The sequence below is a fragment of the Sorghum bicolor genome, chromosome 8 (assembly GCF_000003195.3).
Source record: "Sorghum bicolor cultivar BTx623 chromosome 8, Sorghum_bicolor_NCBIv3, whole genome shotgun sequence".
In the NCBI taxonomy this organism is placed as follows: Eukaryota; Viridiplantae; Streptophyta; class Magnoliopsida; order Poales; family Poaceae; genus Sorghum; species Sorghum bicolor.
The window spans coordinates 95126-113324 of record NC_012877.2 but is presented as its reverse complement, the minus strand read 5'-3'; the positions used below and the strand labels follow the sequence as shown (position 1 = coordinate 113324).

The following is an 18199-nucleotide window of genomic DNA, read 5'->3' as shown; positions in this document are numbered from 1 at the left end:
GGTCCGGGTCTGCTCTGGAGCTGTCACAGGCTGTGCTGGCTGCTCAAGTCCGGCTGACGAAGCTGGCACGGACTCGGTCGCTGTAGCTGTCGTCTCTGGAACGGTAGTAGACGGTGCAAGCTGCTCGGACGACGCTACTGACGATGACAGAAGCTCTGTAGTGGTAACTGACGTCGTAAAGACTGCAGGAGCCTGCAGAGGAGGAGGCGTAGGGTCACCAGTCAGAGCACTGTAGGTGAAGCTGAGGTGCGGATCTGTCTACGAGTCCCACACAAGCTGTGACGCTGAAGCTGACTGAGGGGTGAAACCTGAGCAGAGAGAGGTAAACTGCGGTACCTGCTCAAAGCCTGAAGAGATAGCACCCTGAGAGACCTGGTGCTGTGGCGTCGAAAATGGCTGACTCTGAGCTGGTAGCTGGAGCGGCTGCTGTGACGGGCTCTGAGTCTGGGGCGCAGGAGTAGGGGGCCTGACGGATGACGTGCCTGGGAGCTGTATCTGCGGTAGCTGAATCCCGGAGGCGGACATGAGAGCGGCCATCATCGCTGTCTGCTGGGCCTGGAAAGCAAGCTGCTGCTCCTGAAAGGTGAGAAGCTGACGTTGGAGCTCATCCTACCTGGCCTGCATGGCTGCATTGATGGCAGCCTGATCTCTGTCTCGCCTCGCCTGCTCCTCAACTGCGCGGCGCTGGTCTGCCCTCATACCCTCTAGTATAGCAAGCAGGGCGGGGTCTGACGCACTCGAAGAACCGCCTGCCTCGTGGTCATGTGCTCTGAGAGGGAGATCTGTCACTGGCGGCTGATAGTCGTCATCTGAGCTGTCTGAGGCGAAGTCAAACTCTCCCTCAGCCTCTGCATCGGCGAAAGCCCCAATGGCTATGTCCTGCTGCTCCTCTGTCTCTGCAACAGCTGCTGTACTGCGGGTGCCCCTAGGAGAAGGTGGGGGCACCGGTCCACGTGGAGCACGAGGAGGAGGTGCACCGCGAAGGTCGTGGTGCGCTCTCAACATCTGCCGGGGGTCGTAGTGGGGGAAGACGGTGTCGGACTCTGTCAACTCCCTCTGCAAGTGAGCTGGCAGGGGCAGTGGCCTAGCACGAAGAATAAGCAGGGTGATCCAATGTGCGTAGAGCAACTGACGCCGGCCCCTGAAGCTCTCTGAGATGGTGTTCTCTATCTCTGAGATAATCAGATCCCACAAGTCAAACTCTGTCTGGGAGATGAGGTGAGCAACTAACCACTGCTGGATGCGAGTGAAACCGTCTCTGTAGCCTGTCCTGGGGAGAAGAGTCTTCCTCAACACGAAGTCAAGGATCCTGGCTGGGCGTGTCAAGTCTCCCACTGTCCTGCTGGAGCCCTCCCCAAAAGGTGCACGGAAGCATGGAGCCACGAAGTCGACCGGTGGTATCTCACCACCGTGAGGACGACGAGGGGGATCCACGTTCCCGTAGCACAGCTGGTGAATCCTGGTGGGAGAGGCTCGTAGTCCAAGCACCTGTCTGGCCAACTGTGCTGTCACTCTGTAGTCGGTCCCTGCCAGTGCGTAGTGGATATAGCTGTGATCTGGAGAAATCCACACTGACGCATAGAACTCTCTAACCCACTGCTCACAATAAGTACCGTGGAGCGCTAGCAGCTCTGGGAGTCCGTGGAGGTAAGTGAAGTACTGACGAATATCTGCCCCGACCATGTTCCCGAGAATCTCTAGGTCAATCACCCTGTGCTCCCTGAACTGAGACTGAGAGCGAACCAATGCCTCGTGAATGTCCTCCTAGACGACGGTGTAGAAGCGGGCACCAGCTCTGGGATCCCTGGCAGCTGGAAACCAAGTCGGAAACGGAACGAACCGCAGCTGCTGGATCTCTCGTGCTGACACAAGAGTGAGATCCCTGTGGATCCTGACTGGCCTCTGGCGGGAAGCTGGAGTGCCTCTAGCCGGAGTGGCACGAGCTGTGGAGGTGGACTGTCCCTGCGAACCAGTCCGGGGAGGGGGCTGAGTACGAGCACGAGTCGACCTCCGCAGTGGCTGCTCCTACTCCTGTCCCTCTGCTGGACCCTCTGCCTGGGTCTCTGTCTCAGTGTCCGGACCCTCCTGAGCCGGATCCCTAACCACAAGCCTAACCCTCTGACCTCCAATCGTCACGGTGCCTGGAGGGGATCCATGGAATGCCTCTGCCTCAAGCACTGCACGCCTCTGACGTGGCGTAAAATCATCTCCAATCCTCAAAGTACCTGCTCGACCAGCTCTCTCTGCTGCCTCTGCTGCTGCTGCCACTGCCTCTGCGACCTCTGCATCTCTGTCACTGGCCTTACGCTTCTTGGTGGCCAGCTTCTTTCCCTTGCCTTTCTCTGCCGCTGATAGGCGACGAGGAGGATCACCTCCACCATCGCCTCCTGGAGAACCTCCTGAGCCAGCTGTCGGACCACTGACGTTCTTGGTACGAGCCATTGCCAAACAAGCGTCTGACAGACAACCGACTGACAATGGAGATTAGCGCACTGCAGGGAAATGACAAGATAGGATATATATAAGAAAATATATCGACTAGAGATGAGACAAACCTATAGATTGCAAGGATAGACAAGATATGGACGCGAAAAGCTTACGATCCTCAGACGAGATGCGTTCCGGACGAAAACTATCGATCGACAACCACCGGAGAACGCAAATCTGCTCCTCAAGATGCTGCAGCGAGATGACAATCGAGATCGGAATCAAAACCTAAATCAAATGCCTTTTACTCATAGGAACAAACACCTTGAGGGCAAAGTCCAAAGATCTTACCCAAACTCTTGAATCACTTCGTGATTTGGAGAATCACGCGAAGAGAAGAGAGAGGAGAAGATTGGGGGCAGATCTGGCGCGGAGAGAAGGCCGAGGGCGCCGCGGATTCGCCGAGGATCAACGGCGGCGGCGGTTTCCACCGAGCTAGGGCACGGGCGGCTCGGGTGATGTTGGCGGAGGAAATAAGGAACGGCCGCTCGAAGTCCTTGGGCGCGGGCTTTATGCGCCCGCCGCGGGGTCACCGGACGCTCTTAATGTGGCACCGGACGCGTCCGGTGACCACCGGACTCATGCGCAGAGAGGTCTGCAAATCGGCATTGCACCGGACGATGGGCACCGGACGCTGGCTTTAGCGTCCGGTGCTTCAGGTCATGCCAGGTGAGCACCGGACGCACCGCACCGGACGCTACAGGGATACTGTTCCTGCGTCCGGTGAGTGCAGTCTGGCACTCTCACCGCACCAGACGCTCAGAGGCAGCGTCCGGTGCATCGTCCGGTGCTCCTCTGAGCACTTTTCCAACTAAGCACCACGTCCAACTTTGACCCAACCAAGTTCCATTTCCAAAAGCACACAAATAAACACCAAATGGAACTGGTATGAGTGACTTCTCTCAAACCCTCAAATTTTCACAAATATTTAGCCATATGCTTAGTAGTTTTTATGAAAATAGTTCGAGAGAATCACCAAGGAGCATCGTATGGCCATAAAGCTAGGGGTTTGAATCATAATGAGCTTTGAATGCTCCCCCTATCTATGGACGAACACAGCGGATGCTCAACGTATAACCGAAAAGAAACGATCAACTAACAAGCATGCACATGATATGAGTTGTAATGCAATACTTGAAAGAAAACTAATGCTTGTCAAGTTTGATCCAAGGTTAAGCTTTTTCACACACACAAGGGGGTTATCTTAACCATGTTAGACAAGCCCTACATGCAAGTTATATTTTTAGTTTTAGTATGCATGATATGCAAAGCAAAAGTTATTTACAAGATTCAACACACAACTTTTATCTTTTAGTGAAGTTGGACAGGTCAAGCACATTAAGTTCATTTCTCAACATACAAAACCTAGCTTCATCTAGGGGTTTTGTGAAGATATCCGCCAATTGATTTTCCGTTCCCACATTCTCTAGGGATATGTCACCTTTAGCAACTTGATCCCTAAGGAAGTGGTGGCGGATGTCAATATGTTTTGTACGGGTGTGTTGAACCGCGTTGTTTGCAAGTTTTACGGCACTTTCGTTGTCACACAACAAAGGTACTTTGTCTAGTACTACTCCATAGTCTAGCAAAGTTTGTTTCATGTAGAGTATTTGTGCACAACAAGCACCGGCGGCTATGTACTCCGCCTCGGCTGTTGACAAAGCAACACTATTTTGTTTTTTTGACATCCAAGAGACAAGTGATCTACCTAGAAAGTGGCACCCTCCGGATGTGCTTTTTCTATCAATCCGGCACCCGGCATAATCCGAATCAGAATAGCCTACAAGTTGGAATCTTGCACCTTTGGGATACCACAAGCCTAGGCAAGGTGTGTATTTTAGATACCCAAGAATTCTCTTGACCGCAATCAAGTGGGATTCCATAGGCATTGCTTGATATCTTGCACACATACACACACTAAACATTATATCGGGCCTAGATGCGGTGAGGTAGAGTAGACTTCCTATCATGGAGCGATAGAGAGTCTTGTCAATAGGGTTACCTCCCTCATCCAAGTCGAGATGCCCATTTGATGCCATGGGAGTCTTGATTGGCTTGCAATCCATCATCTTGAACCTCTTGAGAAGATCTTGAGTGTACTTCTCTTGAGAGATGAAGACCCCTTCCTTCATTTGCTTGACTTGAAATCCAAGGAAGAAGGATAGCTCACCAATCATGGACATCTCAAACTCCTTGGACATCAAATCACCAAATTCCTTGCAAAAATCTTCATTAGTTGAGCCAAAAATAATATCATCAACATAAACTTGGCAAATGAAGATTTCCCCATTCATTTTCTTGGTGAAGAGTGTTGTGTCAACTTTCCCAATCTTGAAGCCCTTCTCAATGAGGAAGTCCTAAGCCTCTCATACCAAGCTCTAGGAGCTTGCTTGAGACCATAGAGAGCCTTGGACAACCGGTAGACATGCTTGGGGTACCTAGGGTCTTCAAAACCGGGGGTTGCTCAACATAGACAAGCTCATTAATATAACCATTTAAAAAGGCACTTTTCACATCCATTTGAAATAACTTGATGTTATGACTAGATGCATATGCAAGTAGGATACGGATTGCTTCAAGTCTTGCCACCGGTGCAAAGGTTTCACCGAAATCAAGACCTTTCACTTGTGAAAAGCCTTTTGCCACAAGTCTTGCCTTGTTACGCACCACTTTTCCTTGATCATCCTTCTTGTTCCGCAAGACCCACTTTGTTCCAATCACTCTTGCATCTTTGGGTCGCTCTTCAAGTGTCCATACTTGGTTGCGAGTGAAGTTATTCAACTCCTCTTGCATGGCCATGATCCAATCCACATCACGAAGAGCTTCCTCTATAGTCTTTGGTTCATCTTCAAGAGACACAAAAGCGTGATGTTCAATGAATAAAGCATGTCTAGATCGAGTAGTTACACCACGTGAAGGACTCCCGATGATGAGATCTTGAGAGTGATCTTGGAGGAGATGTGATGTTCTTCTTGGTGCCACTTGAGGGGTTGGTTGGGGAGCATCAACATCTTGTGCTTGTGCCACCGCTTGCTCATGAGTGACTTGAGTGTCTTCATGGGCATCTCTCACATCCTTGTCTTCATCTTGTGGACCTTGTGAGGTGGATGGTGGCTCAATGACTTGCACATCATCATCATCTTCTTTAGGCTTGATGTCTCCCACGGGCATGTTCTTCATGGCATCCCTCAATGGTTCACCACCTACATCATCAAGATTATCACTTGCTCCTTGGAAGCCATTAGTTTCATCAAATTCAACATCAAATGTTTCTTCAACCATGTTTGTGGCATGGTTAAAGACCCTATATGCTTTGGACTTTGATGAATAGCCAACCAAGTAGCCAATGTCACATCTTCTTTGGAACTTTCCCAAGTGTTGGCGCTTCTTGTAGATGTAGCACTTGCATCCAAACACTCTAAAGAATAAGACATCGGGCTTCTTCCCATTGAGCAACTCATATGGTGTCTTCTCTAAGAACTTGTGCGGAAAGAGCCGGTTTGAAGCATAGCATGCCGTGTTGATTGCCTCGGCCCACATTTTCTCCAAAGTGTTATACTCATCTAGCATTGTTCTTGCCAAGGTGATCAATGTCCAGTTCTTTCTTTCTACAACCCCATTTTGTTGTGGTGTGTATGTTGAGGAGAACTCATGCTTGATTCCCACTTCATCACAATACTCTTCAATGTTGGTGTTGTCAAATTCTTTTCCATTGTCACTTCTAATTTTCTTGATCTTCACATCAAATTGATTTTGGGCATTCTTTGCAAACTTCTTGAATATTGATGCAACTTCGGCCTTGTCTTGCAAGAAGAATGTCCAAGTGTACCGGGAGAAATCATCAACTATGACCAAGCAATATTTGTTGCCTCCAAGACTAGCATATGTGGTTGGTCCAAACAAATCCATGTGAAGTAGCTCAAGCACTCTTGAAGTAGAGAGATAGGCTTTGGTTGGATGAGTGTTTGCAACTTGTTTGCCTGCTTGACATGCACTACAAAGTTTGTCCTTTTCAAATGTCACATCCTTCAAGCCTCTAATCAATTCTTTCTTCATCAACTTCTTGAGTGTGCCCATTCCAACATGTGCTAACCTTCTATGCCACAACCACCCAAGTGAAGTCTTGGTGAATAAGCAAGTCTTGACATTAACTTCATTGGATGAGAAATCAACTACATATAAGTTGTTGTGCCGGAAGCCTTTGAAAATCACTTCATTGTCATCTTCCTTGGTCACAATTACTTCCTTCTTCTTGAATAGACATTCAAATCCAAGATCACAAAGTTGTCCAACCGAGAGCAAGTTGAAACTCAAAGATTGCACATAGAGCACATTGGTGATGGAGTTGTCATTTGAAATAGCAACCTTTCCTAGTCCCTTGACTTTCCCTTTTGAATTGTCACCAAATGTGATCTTCTCTTGGTTGTCAACATCTTCATCAAGAGAGGTGAACATCCGGGGATCTCCGGTCATATGTTGAGTGCAGCCACTATCAATTACCCAATGTGATCCACCGGTCTTGTAGTTCACCTACACACAAGAGATCAAGCTTGAGATTTAGAGACCCACATTTGCTTAGGGCCCTTGACCTTCTCTACTAGTTGCTTTGGCACCCAAATCTTCTTTGGCCTTTGCTTGTTTGGTGGCCCCATGAAGCTAACCTTGACCTTGCCACACTTGTCTTTCCTTACAATGTAATGAGCATTGAAGGCAAATGGTCTTGCATGCTTGGGCAAGGGTGGTGGTAGTGGTGCCTTACACTCATGAGCAAAGTGTCCTTCTTGACCACACTCAAAACATCTTTTTGGCTTTGGCTTGCTTGCTTGATCATGAGTGACTAGAGACTTGATGAGCTTTGTTTGATGAGCCTTATAGCCAATCCCACTCTTGTCCATCTTCATGACGGTGTTCATAAAAAGCTCACTTTGAAGGTCCTTCCCCTTTGTGAACTTTGCTAACCCCATGGTTAGGTGTTCCTTCTCTTTCTTGAGCTTGTTGTTCTCTTGAGTTAGCTTCTTGATGATTGGGTCATTGTTGCTAGCTAACTCATCCAAGATGAATGTCTCATCTTCTTCTTGCTTGTCATACATCAAACCAAGCTTGAGATATTGATTTTCTTCCTTGAGCAACTTGTTCTCATATGCAAGCTTCTTGTCTTGATCAAGTGACTCAATCACATTGGTCTTGTGCTTGGCTTGTTCTTGCAACTCTTTCTTGAGCATGACAATTTTATTCTTGAGCTTGATAATGTCCTCATAACTCTCGGCCACTACCACTTTCTTGCCCTTGCAATCAACACATTTGCTTGTGCTCTCCACAAGTAAGTCATCACAAGATGTGGCTACATCAAGCTTAGCAACATTGTTAGTAGCAACATGTGTTTCATCAATTGCAAGTTCATAAGCAATCTCAAGGTTGTCATAGTTTGCTTTTAGGGTTGTTAGTTCTTCTTTCATTTCTCTATATCTAGTGATAAGCTCATCATGAACACTCTCAAGTTTATCATGTTTTTCTTTGAGCTCTTTTAGAGAGAGTTTGAGCTCCTTGAGCTTAGTGCTCATGATCTCATTTTGTTCTCTAAGCTCATCACTAGAGTTAAGCTTTGCTAGAAGTGTATCATTTTCAAGTTCAAGCTTTTCATTTTCACTTCTAGTCTTTCTTATGACTTTTGTGTATTTGTTTAGCAATTTTACAAGTTCATCATAAGAGGATGATTCATATTCACTATCACTTTCACTACTCTCATCCTCACTTTGTACCTTCCGGTCACCTTTGGCCATAAGGCATAGGTGTGTAGAGGATGTAGATGGTGGTGAAGATGATGGTGATGGAGCATCGATGGCGATAGCGGCAAACTTCTCATCATCACTTTCATTTCCGGAGGAGTCACCACTTGAGCTTTCAATGTCGGTGAGCCAATCACCAACAATATAAGCCTTGCCATTCTTCTTCTTGTAGTGCTCCTTCTTCTTGCCACCTTTCTTCTTGTATTGCTTCTTGTCATTTTTCTCATCATCACTTGAGTCATCTTGCTCTTTGTTCTTCTTGTACTTGTCCTTCTTGGGCTTTGGACATTGATGAGCAAGATGACCAAGCTCACCACAATTGTAGCAATCCATCTCGGAGATGGGCTTCCTCTTGCTACTTGTGAAGAACTTCTTCTTCTTGGAGTCAAAGTTGACTCCATTCTTGTTGAGCTTCTTCAACATCTTGGTGGTTCTTCTCACCAAGAGGGCAATAGATGCATCATCATCACTTGAAGTTGATGACTCAACTTCAATCTTCTTGGCTTTGCCCTTGTGAGAAGCTTTGAGAGCCAAGTCCTTCTTTTCTTTCTTGGCCGACGAGGAGCCATCTTGAGGGTTCATGTGCATGTACATCTCATGAGCATTGATCTTTCCCAATATGGTGGTTGGTGTAGCGGTGGAAAGATCGCCTTGATGAAGCACGGTTACTATGTGCCCATATTTCTCAATGGGAAGCACACATAGTATCTTCCTTGCTACATCCGTCGTACTCATTTGTGTAAGCCCAAGTCCATTTAGCTCCTCTACAATGACATTCAAGCGAGAATACATTTCATTAGCATTTTCTTTAGGAAGCATTTCAAATGTATTAAGCTTGTTCATCACTAGGTGATAGCGTTCCTCGCGTTCACTCTTAGTTCCCTCATGGAGCGCACAAAGTTCCTTCCAAAGTTCATTGGCGGTTTTGTGGCTCCGAACACGGTTGAACACCTCTTTGCAAAGACCTCTAAAGATGTGGTTTTTGGCCTTTGCATTCCACTTCTCGTTTTCTTGCTCTTGTGGAGTAAGAGCGGTGGCTCTTTCCGGAGGGGCAAACCCTTCGGTCACGGCTTTTAGGCACTTTACATCGCAAGCCTCAAGGTATGACTCCATCCGTATTTTCCAATACGGGAAGTCATCCCCATCGAACATGGGTGGCGGTCCATCCCCGTTAGACATCTTTCTCTAGGCAGTGAAGCCTAAATAATGAGCACTAGGCTCCGATACCAATTGAAAGGATCAAGATGCCCAAGAGGGGGGGGGTGAATTGGGCTTCTCTAAAAATTTAAGCAACCTATAAGCTCCAATTCAACCCCTTGTGCCTAGTGTGACTTAGAGAGCTACCGGATAAAAGTTTTGCAGCCTAGTTCCAATCCTATTCTAGCATGGCAATTCTAAGAATGTAAAAGCACAAAGTAAATGCTAGAAAGTAAAGGAGTAGTGGAAGAAAGTGCTCGGCGATGTTTTGCCGAGGTATCGGAGAGTCGCCACTCTCCACTAGTCCTCGTTGGAGCACCCGCGCAAGGGTCTTGCTCCCCCTTGGTCCGCGCAAGGACCAAGTGCTCTCTACGGGCTGATTCTTCGACACTCCGTCGCGGTGAATCGCCCAAAACCGCTCACAAGCTTGACACGAGCCACCCACAAGAACTCCGGGTGATCTTCGTGCCTCCAATCACCACCGAACCGTCTAGGTGATGGCGATCACCAAGAGTAACAAGCAAAGAACTCTCACTTGACCCAAACAAGGCTCTAGAGAGTGGTGGATGCACACTTGACTCTTGGAACTCACTAGAGGAGGATTCTCTCAAGAATTCACTCAAAACTCAATCCTCTCTAGGCTCTTGCAACTCTCTTGCTCCACAACAAGTTTCACTGATATTCAAATGGGCAAGAGAGGTCTCATGGACGAGGTGGAGGAGTATAAATACTATCCACGAAGTCCAAAGGTCGGCCAACCGTTTTCCACTGAAAACGGGGTCACCGGACGCACATTATGTTGCACCGGACGCACTGCACCGAGCGTCCGGTGTGACATAACGGCTACCTGCACTTTCCTCTGACAGGTCACCGGACACTAACTCCCAGCGTCCGGTGCACCGTCCGGTGCTCGGGGAAACTTTACATGCTCCCTGCGCATGGGACCGGACGCTACCCGGTGCGTCCGGTGCTAGCGTCCGGTGCTCAGGGAAGGCTTGCAACCTTCCTGGGTAAGGGACCAGACGCTACCCGGTGCGTCCGGTGCTAGCATCCGGTGCCTAACCCTAAGCACGGCACTGTTCTAACGGCTAAGGACCTCACCGGACGCACTCACAGAGCGTCCGGTGCCCCTTTGGGCACCCAAACTTCGTCGAAACGCGATCGCTCCAAAACGAAGTTGGTTCTTCTCGATCTAAGGACTATCTCTGAGCTGCCTAGTGCTAGGTTTACCAAGTGTGCACCACACCTAAACCTAAAGCCTTGCCTAAGTCAAGCTACTAGATCAAATCCCCTCTTAATAGTACGGTCAACGGAGAGTGCTCTTCTTCATCATATGGCACTTAGACCTAGTCTAGTCTTGACGATGTTCATCCATCCTTTGAAAACCGAAACGATTTTCACTATTAAGTAGGCATGTATGTCCCTGTCCATCGAGTACCTATATACCATGACCTTACCTATGACTTTGCTTCTGCAAAACACACGTTAGTCATAGTAATCAACAATGTCATTAATCACCGAAACCACTAGGGGCCTAGATGCTCTTTCAGCATATTCAATATGCCATGAGAGGTCCTTGGACGAAGCGGGTTCTATGGAGATGGAGAGCGTGGATTTTGTGAAGATAGTAACTTGAAAGATGACAGAAACAACAAAGAAAAGATGATAGTTGTGCTGGCCCAACAGGCCAAGGCAGGCCTCAATATCACAGACGGATTCTTCTTTTCTGTACCATATGAGACAATATCTTATAACTGAACACCTCAAAGTTTCAACCTGCGCACGTATAAGTATACCCGTGGGCATGAGAACCTATTTCCCATACACGTCATGCTGGATATGGGAATTATTTGAAAATAGTTAATATAAGTGGCTGCCTTGTATCAAAACAGTTAGGCCTTGTTTAGTTCCTCAAAAATTTTGCAAAAACTTTCAGATTTCCAGTCACATCAAATCTTGCACAATCTGTCTGAAGCATCAAATCTTGCGGCACATGCATGAAGCATTAACTATAGATTAGAATTAACTAATTGCACAGTTTGCCTATAATTTGCGAGACGAATCTTTTGAACCTAGTTAGTCCATGATTGAACAATATTTGTCAAATACAAACAAAAGTACCACAGTATCTATTTTGCAAAAAAAATTGTAACTAAACAAGGCCTTAATATTGTCCCTCATATTAAGACTCTGTTTGTTTATTTGGAGCTAGCATAAGCATGTAAGCGATGTTACTTAACCCCCCGGCACTTGCTTATAAGTATGTATAATAATCAGAGCGCACATGCATTTTCAACTTTATCTGTCTAATAAATTATCTTTTGGTCATGCATATTTTGCTTTTATTTTTATTTTTGGCAGAAAATAAATATCTCTAGATCACTGCGTGCATCACGCACAAAGTTAAAGGCGCACTCAAGTAGCTACGAGCTGCACACCTTTTTAAAAATAAAAAAACGGTTATTTTAGTTACTAGATGAATGCACGTTGTTTCAATTCAATAAAAAAATAGAGTAGAGTGTAACAATAATACTAGTACCAAATAGTAATTGATTTTATAGTGGCAAATCCACATATCTGGCCAGCCAACAGAGTTCCTAGGCTCAGCCCGGCCCTTGGTGCTTGTCCTCCTAGGCCTTTCAATTCAATTCGTGCTATATATATTATGTCCACTTAGAAAATTAACTCTGTTTTAAGACATTTCTAGTGGTAATATTTTAAGACATTTCTAGTGGGCAGGTGTGCAAGATGATGATCCCACCAACCCTATTGCTCACATATCTTGGGATGACATTTGTCAATCCAAAGAAAATGGGGGGTTAGGAATTAGAGATTTGCACACTGTTAACAAAAGTCTTCTCATTCTTATAATGTGGCTAACTCTAAAAATCAGTTCCTTTCTGCAATTCTTAAAGCAAAAATATTATCCATACTCTTCTTTTTGGACAGCAAAGAATATAGGAACCAAGTCCATATTCTGGTCCTCGCTACAACAGGTAAAAAATGATCTCCTTGACAATGTAACTCTACAAATCCATGCATGTGATTCCTCCATTTGGTCAAAGGCTTGGTGCCCCTGTTGGAAATCCTACTACTAATCCTTTACCTGCCACTATTTCTGATCTGTGGTTACCAAATATTCATAATTGAAATATCACTTTATTGAACCATACCTTTGATAACCAAGCTGTCCAGGAAATCCGAAGCCTAAGTATAGTGCCTCAAGATACCCCAGACATTCTTAGATGGGTACCATCAAATAATAGTATTTGTACTACTAAAAGTATTTATAAATGCCTTGCAGCTCAAAATCAGGTGCAGCTACCCATTCAAGGATCAAGGAGTATCCTTCCTCAAGTTAACCACATCCTAACCAAGGTATGGAAATTAAAACAACTCTCCCCTTATCATTAAAAGTTTTACTTGGAGAATGATTATAAGAGCTTTATCCACGACTGAAAGAGCTTCTAGGTTTTCTGTCAACATTGATCTGTTCTATGCCAGTTGTGGCCAGGTTGAGGATGATGCCCACTTGTTTTTTAATTGTAATCTTCGGGCGGTCTGGTTTTCTTTCACGCCTTCTTTGAGAATTGAATCCTTACACAGGAAGATGATGGAGTGCAACTTATTTTTCAAACTATTTGCAAATAATATTACTAATGAGTTGCTCTCCAAAATACTAATCATATTGTGGTTTATATAGAAAGCAAGAAATGACTATCACTTCCACAGGAAGTCTTGGACACCCTTGCAGGTACACAATGCAGCAAATGCAATGTGGGAATGGACCAATAGTGACCACCACATGCTGCCAGATGAACCTCCGCAACAACACAACCAGCAACCAATACTCTCCAACAAACCACTACAATCAACCCTCCACACCGGGATCACCACACACTGCAAGGTATGAGTTATATATTTTCAAGTGACCAATCTGCAGTGCAACAACAACAACTCCACGATGCTCTCCAACGCCATTCCCTAGACCACAACCAACGACAAGCAACAAATCAGGGTATAAACTCTTCTTTGCAACAGGTGCCCCTGCTAAACAGATATGTTGTTACTGAACCATCAACGTTGCAAGGCTCTAGATGCTACTTCAATGCTTCCTTGCTTCCTGATAACATCCACACTAATCCACGGCAGGCAGGGTGATGCTACTTCAATGCTTCCTTGCTTCCTAATAACATCTACACTAATCCACGGCAGGCAGGGTTAGGCATCTTCATCTTGAACTTGCTGGCTACTCCAACCCAATACATCCACATCCAAGCCCGACTATGGATGTGCACTTCTGTGCTCATGGCGAAATCAGCAGCCCTAGCGCTGGTTGCTTTGATTGTCAGCACACTCAACATCACCAAGTGCTTATTCCTTTCTGACTGTGAGCAGTTGGTGAGCTTCATCAACTCCCTGGATCACTCCAATCCTTCGGACTTGCCCTTTCACCTAGGTCTTAGGTAATCTCTATAGGACCAACTTTTCTAGACTTCTGCAGAAACTTAAAACTCCACGGCAAATGCCTTAGCACGCCAAGCTCTAAGTTCTCAATCTATATGTCCTTAGTCTTGGTGTTCTCATCAGCATGGCTTAAACCATTGCCTTATTTCTCAAGCCCTACATTTTATAGACTTGCGCAATGTACTTATACTAGCACCACGTCGCTGCTGATGAATGAAAAATTATGTTTGTTGTAAAAAAAACGATGAAGACAAGTGTGTCTTGCACACAAGGAAACATGGAGCACACACGGTGTCGTGCGAGCCTTTTTTTCCCTTGGGACTTGGGATACATGTACTGAAACGGCGTGCCAATCCTATCGGATCAAGTCCACCCATAGTTCAACAAAATGTAATATTTGATTTGTTTTGTTCGTTACAAGACAACCATACATACCAGTGTGGCATCTCCCTAATAATATAACAGCAATCCAAGCATTGTACCACCGCAAATGAGTGGTATACAAATTACACGATACAGGGTCAGTCAAGCAACCAGCTCCAAAGCCTTGTTGCTTGTTACTCGGTGCCGTCCCCTGAATGCCTGCAAAGACACACCATACATTCATCACATGGTGTTCTCGGCCAAAAACCAATAGCAGATTATGATGGAGGGGCGATTAATCAATCGATCCCACCTACCTCCACGATGTCGGCAGATTCCGAGATTTCCGGTCTAACTGGACATTTTCTAGAGCAGCCGATGCCCGCAGCACCTCTTCAGATATATCATCGGCATCGTATCTCCAGTTGTACTCATCTTTCCTTGTGTTGGAAGCTGAAGGTCCCCCTCTGCGATCTGAAAGTACACGTACCAAGTGGACTTGTTTCAGAATTCGGAACAACACAGCTACATATCATCATAAACTGAAACGATTGCACAGCAGTGCACAAACCTGATGCCTGTGACGAAGAGATTGGCCTGGCAATTTCAAAGTAATATATGTCACACTCACATCTAAATATCTAATGCCAAAAACAGATAGCTTTGCATAATTACAAAGGCACAGCAGTATGGCATCATGCTTACCTCCCCATAGGAGGAAGGCTCCCAACTGACGCTGATGGTGGCCTCCTCATGCTCCGATGGTCAGCATTTAGTGATGTATCAGATTCTGAACTCATCATCCTCCTGCCACCCATCCTTGTTTGAGACAAATTCTGTCCAAAACAACATATTTAGATGACCAAAGCATGCCGTAGAGTGTAGAAAACCAAAACTTTTAAGCTAGAGCATACTGACTATGTTTGGAGGCTAATAATAAATAAACTTGTTATTAATAAAGTATAATATGCAAAACAACTGTACTTGCTCAAGGACAGTGAAAGCCAAGCTGGAAAAAAAATCAAAATTAAATATTTTGTGCAGAGTCAACTTAAGGTCACATAGGCAGAAAGCAGCATAAATGCAGCTCATACCCCAAGCACCACAGAGCATCAAAGGGGACCTTGAGTACAGGCCTTGCATCAATAAGTTGATATTGAAAAATCACAAGTAAGCAGATCTCAGTACAACACGCATCGTAAATATAAATCCCATGCATGCAGTGTAAGACAACTGGCCAAATTCAGAAAAGACTATATCAATTTTTATCCATTCTAAGAATCATTGTCTACATTCTCCAAATGTTTCAGCTTTCTAGAAAATTTACAGATAGTGAAGATGTGCTTGATATTATAAACCTATCTCCTTAAGCTTCCAGAATAACAACACCTACTTTTTGTTCTAAGGCAACACCTTGATGAGTATTGTAGTTGTGGCACACAATCTAATTTTTTGGACAGTTTGATGACACCAATAATATGAAGTATTATTGCTCACAACTCAATATACTACCTTTTCTACATACCGAACATAATGCATAAGAGGATCCATACTAGTGTAACAAATAGCCAGCTATAGACATTTAGTTGCAGAGTTCTCTATAGCAGGCTAAAATGAATGTGAGTACAAATAGTGGTGTAGTGCCTAAAACAGCTATAGCTGGCTATAGCGGCAGCTATAGCCAGAGATTTGTTACGTTGATCCATACAGGGCCACACAGTTTTCTGAGGGAAAAAGAATTGGCTACATTACCCCAAAAAGCTTTCCCCTTTTTGTTTCTTTACTGCATAAATAAATAAACAGAAGGATGATTCACGCGAGAGATAAACCTCATATTTCAGATAACCTTCGAGAACATCTAAAAGCATTGGACCACTTTCAGCGCTCCTGCTCCCTTCAGCTCCACTTTTGTTAGAAAAATCTTTCAATTCATTCTTCCAAAAGTCCTTGGGCTGATTTACAAACAAAATGGGGGAAACATTAATGGATGTTGGTTCCCGAAATGCAAAAACGAAAAATCAGGAACGGTCACCACTTACTAGGTTACACTCTGGCAAGTAAACTTTCATTGTGTGACTTAGTTGCGCCCACTCTAAGTATTCGCATACAAGTGCAGTTAGTAACCTTCCTGCAATCAACAGAAATCCTAGAATGTAAAACCATTCCATTCCATGTTATGTGCAGCTTGCAAAACACATGGCTAAACTTAGTACTGAAAATCTTTTAAGGCCAGCACAACAACCTTACTTAAACATTTGAGATATCCTTGATGGGACTTCAAAACAACATAAACATTAACTATAGAATACATTAGGGAAATGCTTATTTGAATTATCACCAGTGCAGAAGCATTCAGATCCAAAGATTCATTCTAGTCATCAATCAGGAAAAAAAATGTGCAGTATCTTTCAGGTTTTGTCCTAAATTGCTTGCTAAAGCTGTCACAATTTCCAGCAGGGAAAAGACTATCATGCAGCAGAATATCAACCTTTGTCCTTCTGGAATATTTCAGAACAGTAGTATCGATTTCTACAGGTCAGTATATGAGAGAAAAGGTGTATATGTGTAGCAGCATTAGAGACAGGCCTCTCTCTCTCTCTCTCAGGCCTCCCTCTCTCTCTTCTTCTGTTTTGACAGTGCATCAGAGATAAGCTTTGGCTTCCGCAGACATATTTGAAACACTGATTAACCAGCACATTCAAGGGCAAACCTGAAGGTGAAGCATGCAGTTGCTTAGCTCGGTCATTACAGCTACCAAGCAAAGCAGGATTCACGCCATCATCGTTCTCCACCACCCGATCCTCCTCTTCAATGGCTTCAAACACACTTGCTCTTAGCTCAGCCTAGTCATGCAACCAGAAACATCATCAGGAAAGGTGGCAGAAGTATATGCATTCGATGGAGCATAGCATGCTTCAGCAGATAAAAAGATAGAAACCCACGATAACTGTATTTATCTATGTACACACAAATAGATTCTTTTGTTCCCCAAAAAATCTCTAGAGAAACTGTTGTCACTTGACAAGTGCAGGTGCAATAGTCACAGACGCGTTTACTCCTAATGACTGTGCCAAGAATGAGCACACCAATTGTTAATGACAACTAGACCAACAAAATAATACAAGGTGAGTCTTTTCTTCAGCAATGCGCGAGCAACCTCATATGCTCCGAACGAATTGGCAATGGCAACTAAACAACAAAAACGGTCCTGGCGGGAAAAAAAATCCTTGAGCAATGCGTGAGCATTCCTTCATATTCCTAAACAAGAACTTACCCAACAGTGCCAAGGCGCTCAGAATGTGCACATTAAAAATTGAAAAAAAAAGCGCGGATTTGGGAAGGAAATTGCAGAAGCGGAGGTGTAGATCCCCAAACCGGAGGGGCAGAAAAAGCTAGATCCGTGGGGCGTGGTGGAGGCACCGGATCAATGGAGGGATTGGGGAAATGAAGAAGTGGGAAGTACGAACCCTAATCTTGGCGAGGACACCCTTCTTCTCGAGGGTGCGGGTGACAAGCGTCTTGAGCTCCATCATCTCCCGGGCATAATCGTCCATCCCCGCCTGAAAAGAAGTATGGGGATGGCGAGTTGGAGCACGGAGAAGCGGAGGGAGCAGGAGCAGGCAGTTCTCCTCGAACAGAGAGAGGGTGAAGGGAGATGGAGATCGAAGATGAACACGACAACGCCAGAGGTTGGAGACGGGGTAGGCTAAAGGTTGACTGACAGGTGGGCCCAACAACTTTAGCCTTTTTATTTCGTTAATATTATTATTATACGTATATTATATTAGTTACAGAAACAAAAAAGAATTCTCCATTTTTCCTAAAAAGGTATGGGCCTATTTGTCCAATTTACAACTTCACCTTTTTTAATTAAGGTCTTGTTTAGTTAGCACTTTCAT

The 18199-nt window shown here is 45.1% G+C and overlaps 1 protein-coding gene across 1 annotated transcript; it reads right to left on the bottom strand.

Annotated features, from left to right (window-relative positions):
- On the bottom strand, positions 14266-17987 carry LOC8055392 (protein TONNEAU 1a). Its single transcript, XM_002441610.2, has 8 exons — positions 17768-17987; positions 17011-17143; positions 16340-16428; positions 16130-16252; positions 15006-15136; positions 14872-14897; positions 14618-14774; positions 14266-14519 (listed from the first exon to the last, which is right to left on the bottom strand). Exons 1-8 carry the CDS (start codon positions 17852-17854, stop codon positions 14495-14497), a joined length of 771 nt encoding a protein of 256 aa, XP_002441655.1. The 5' UTR covers positions 17855-17987; the 3' UTR covers positions 14266-14494.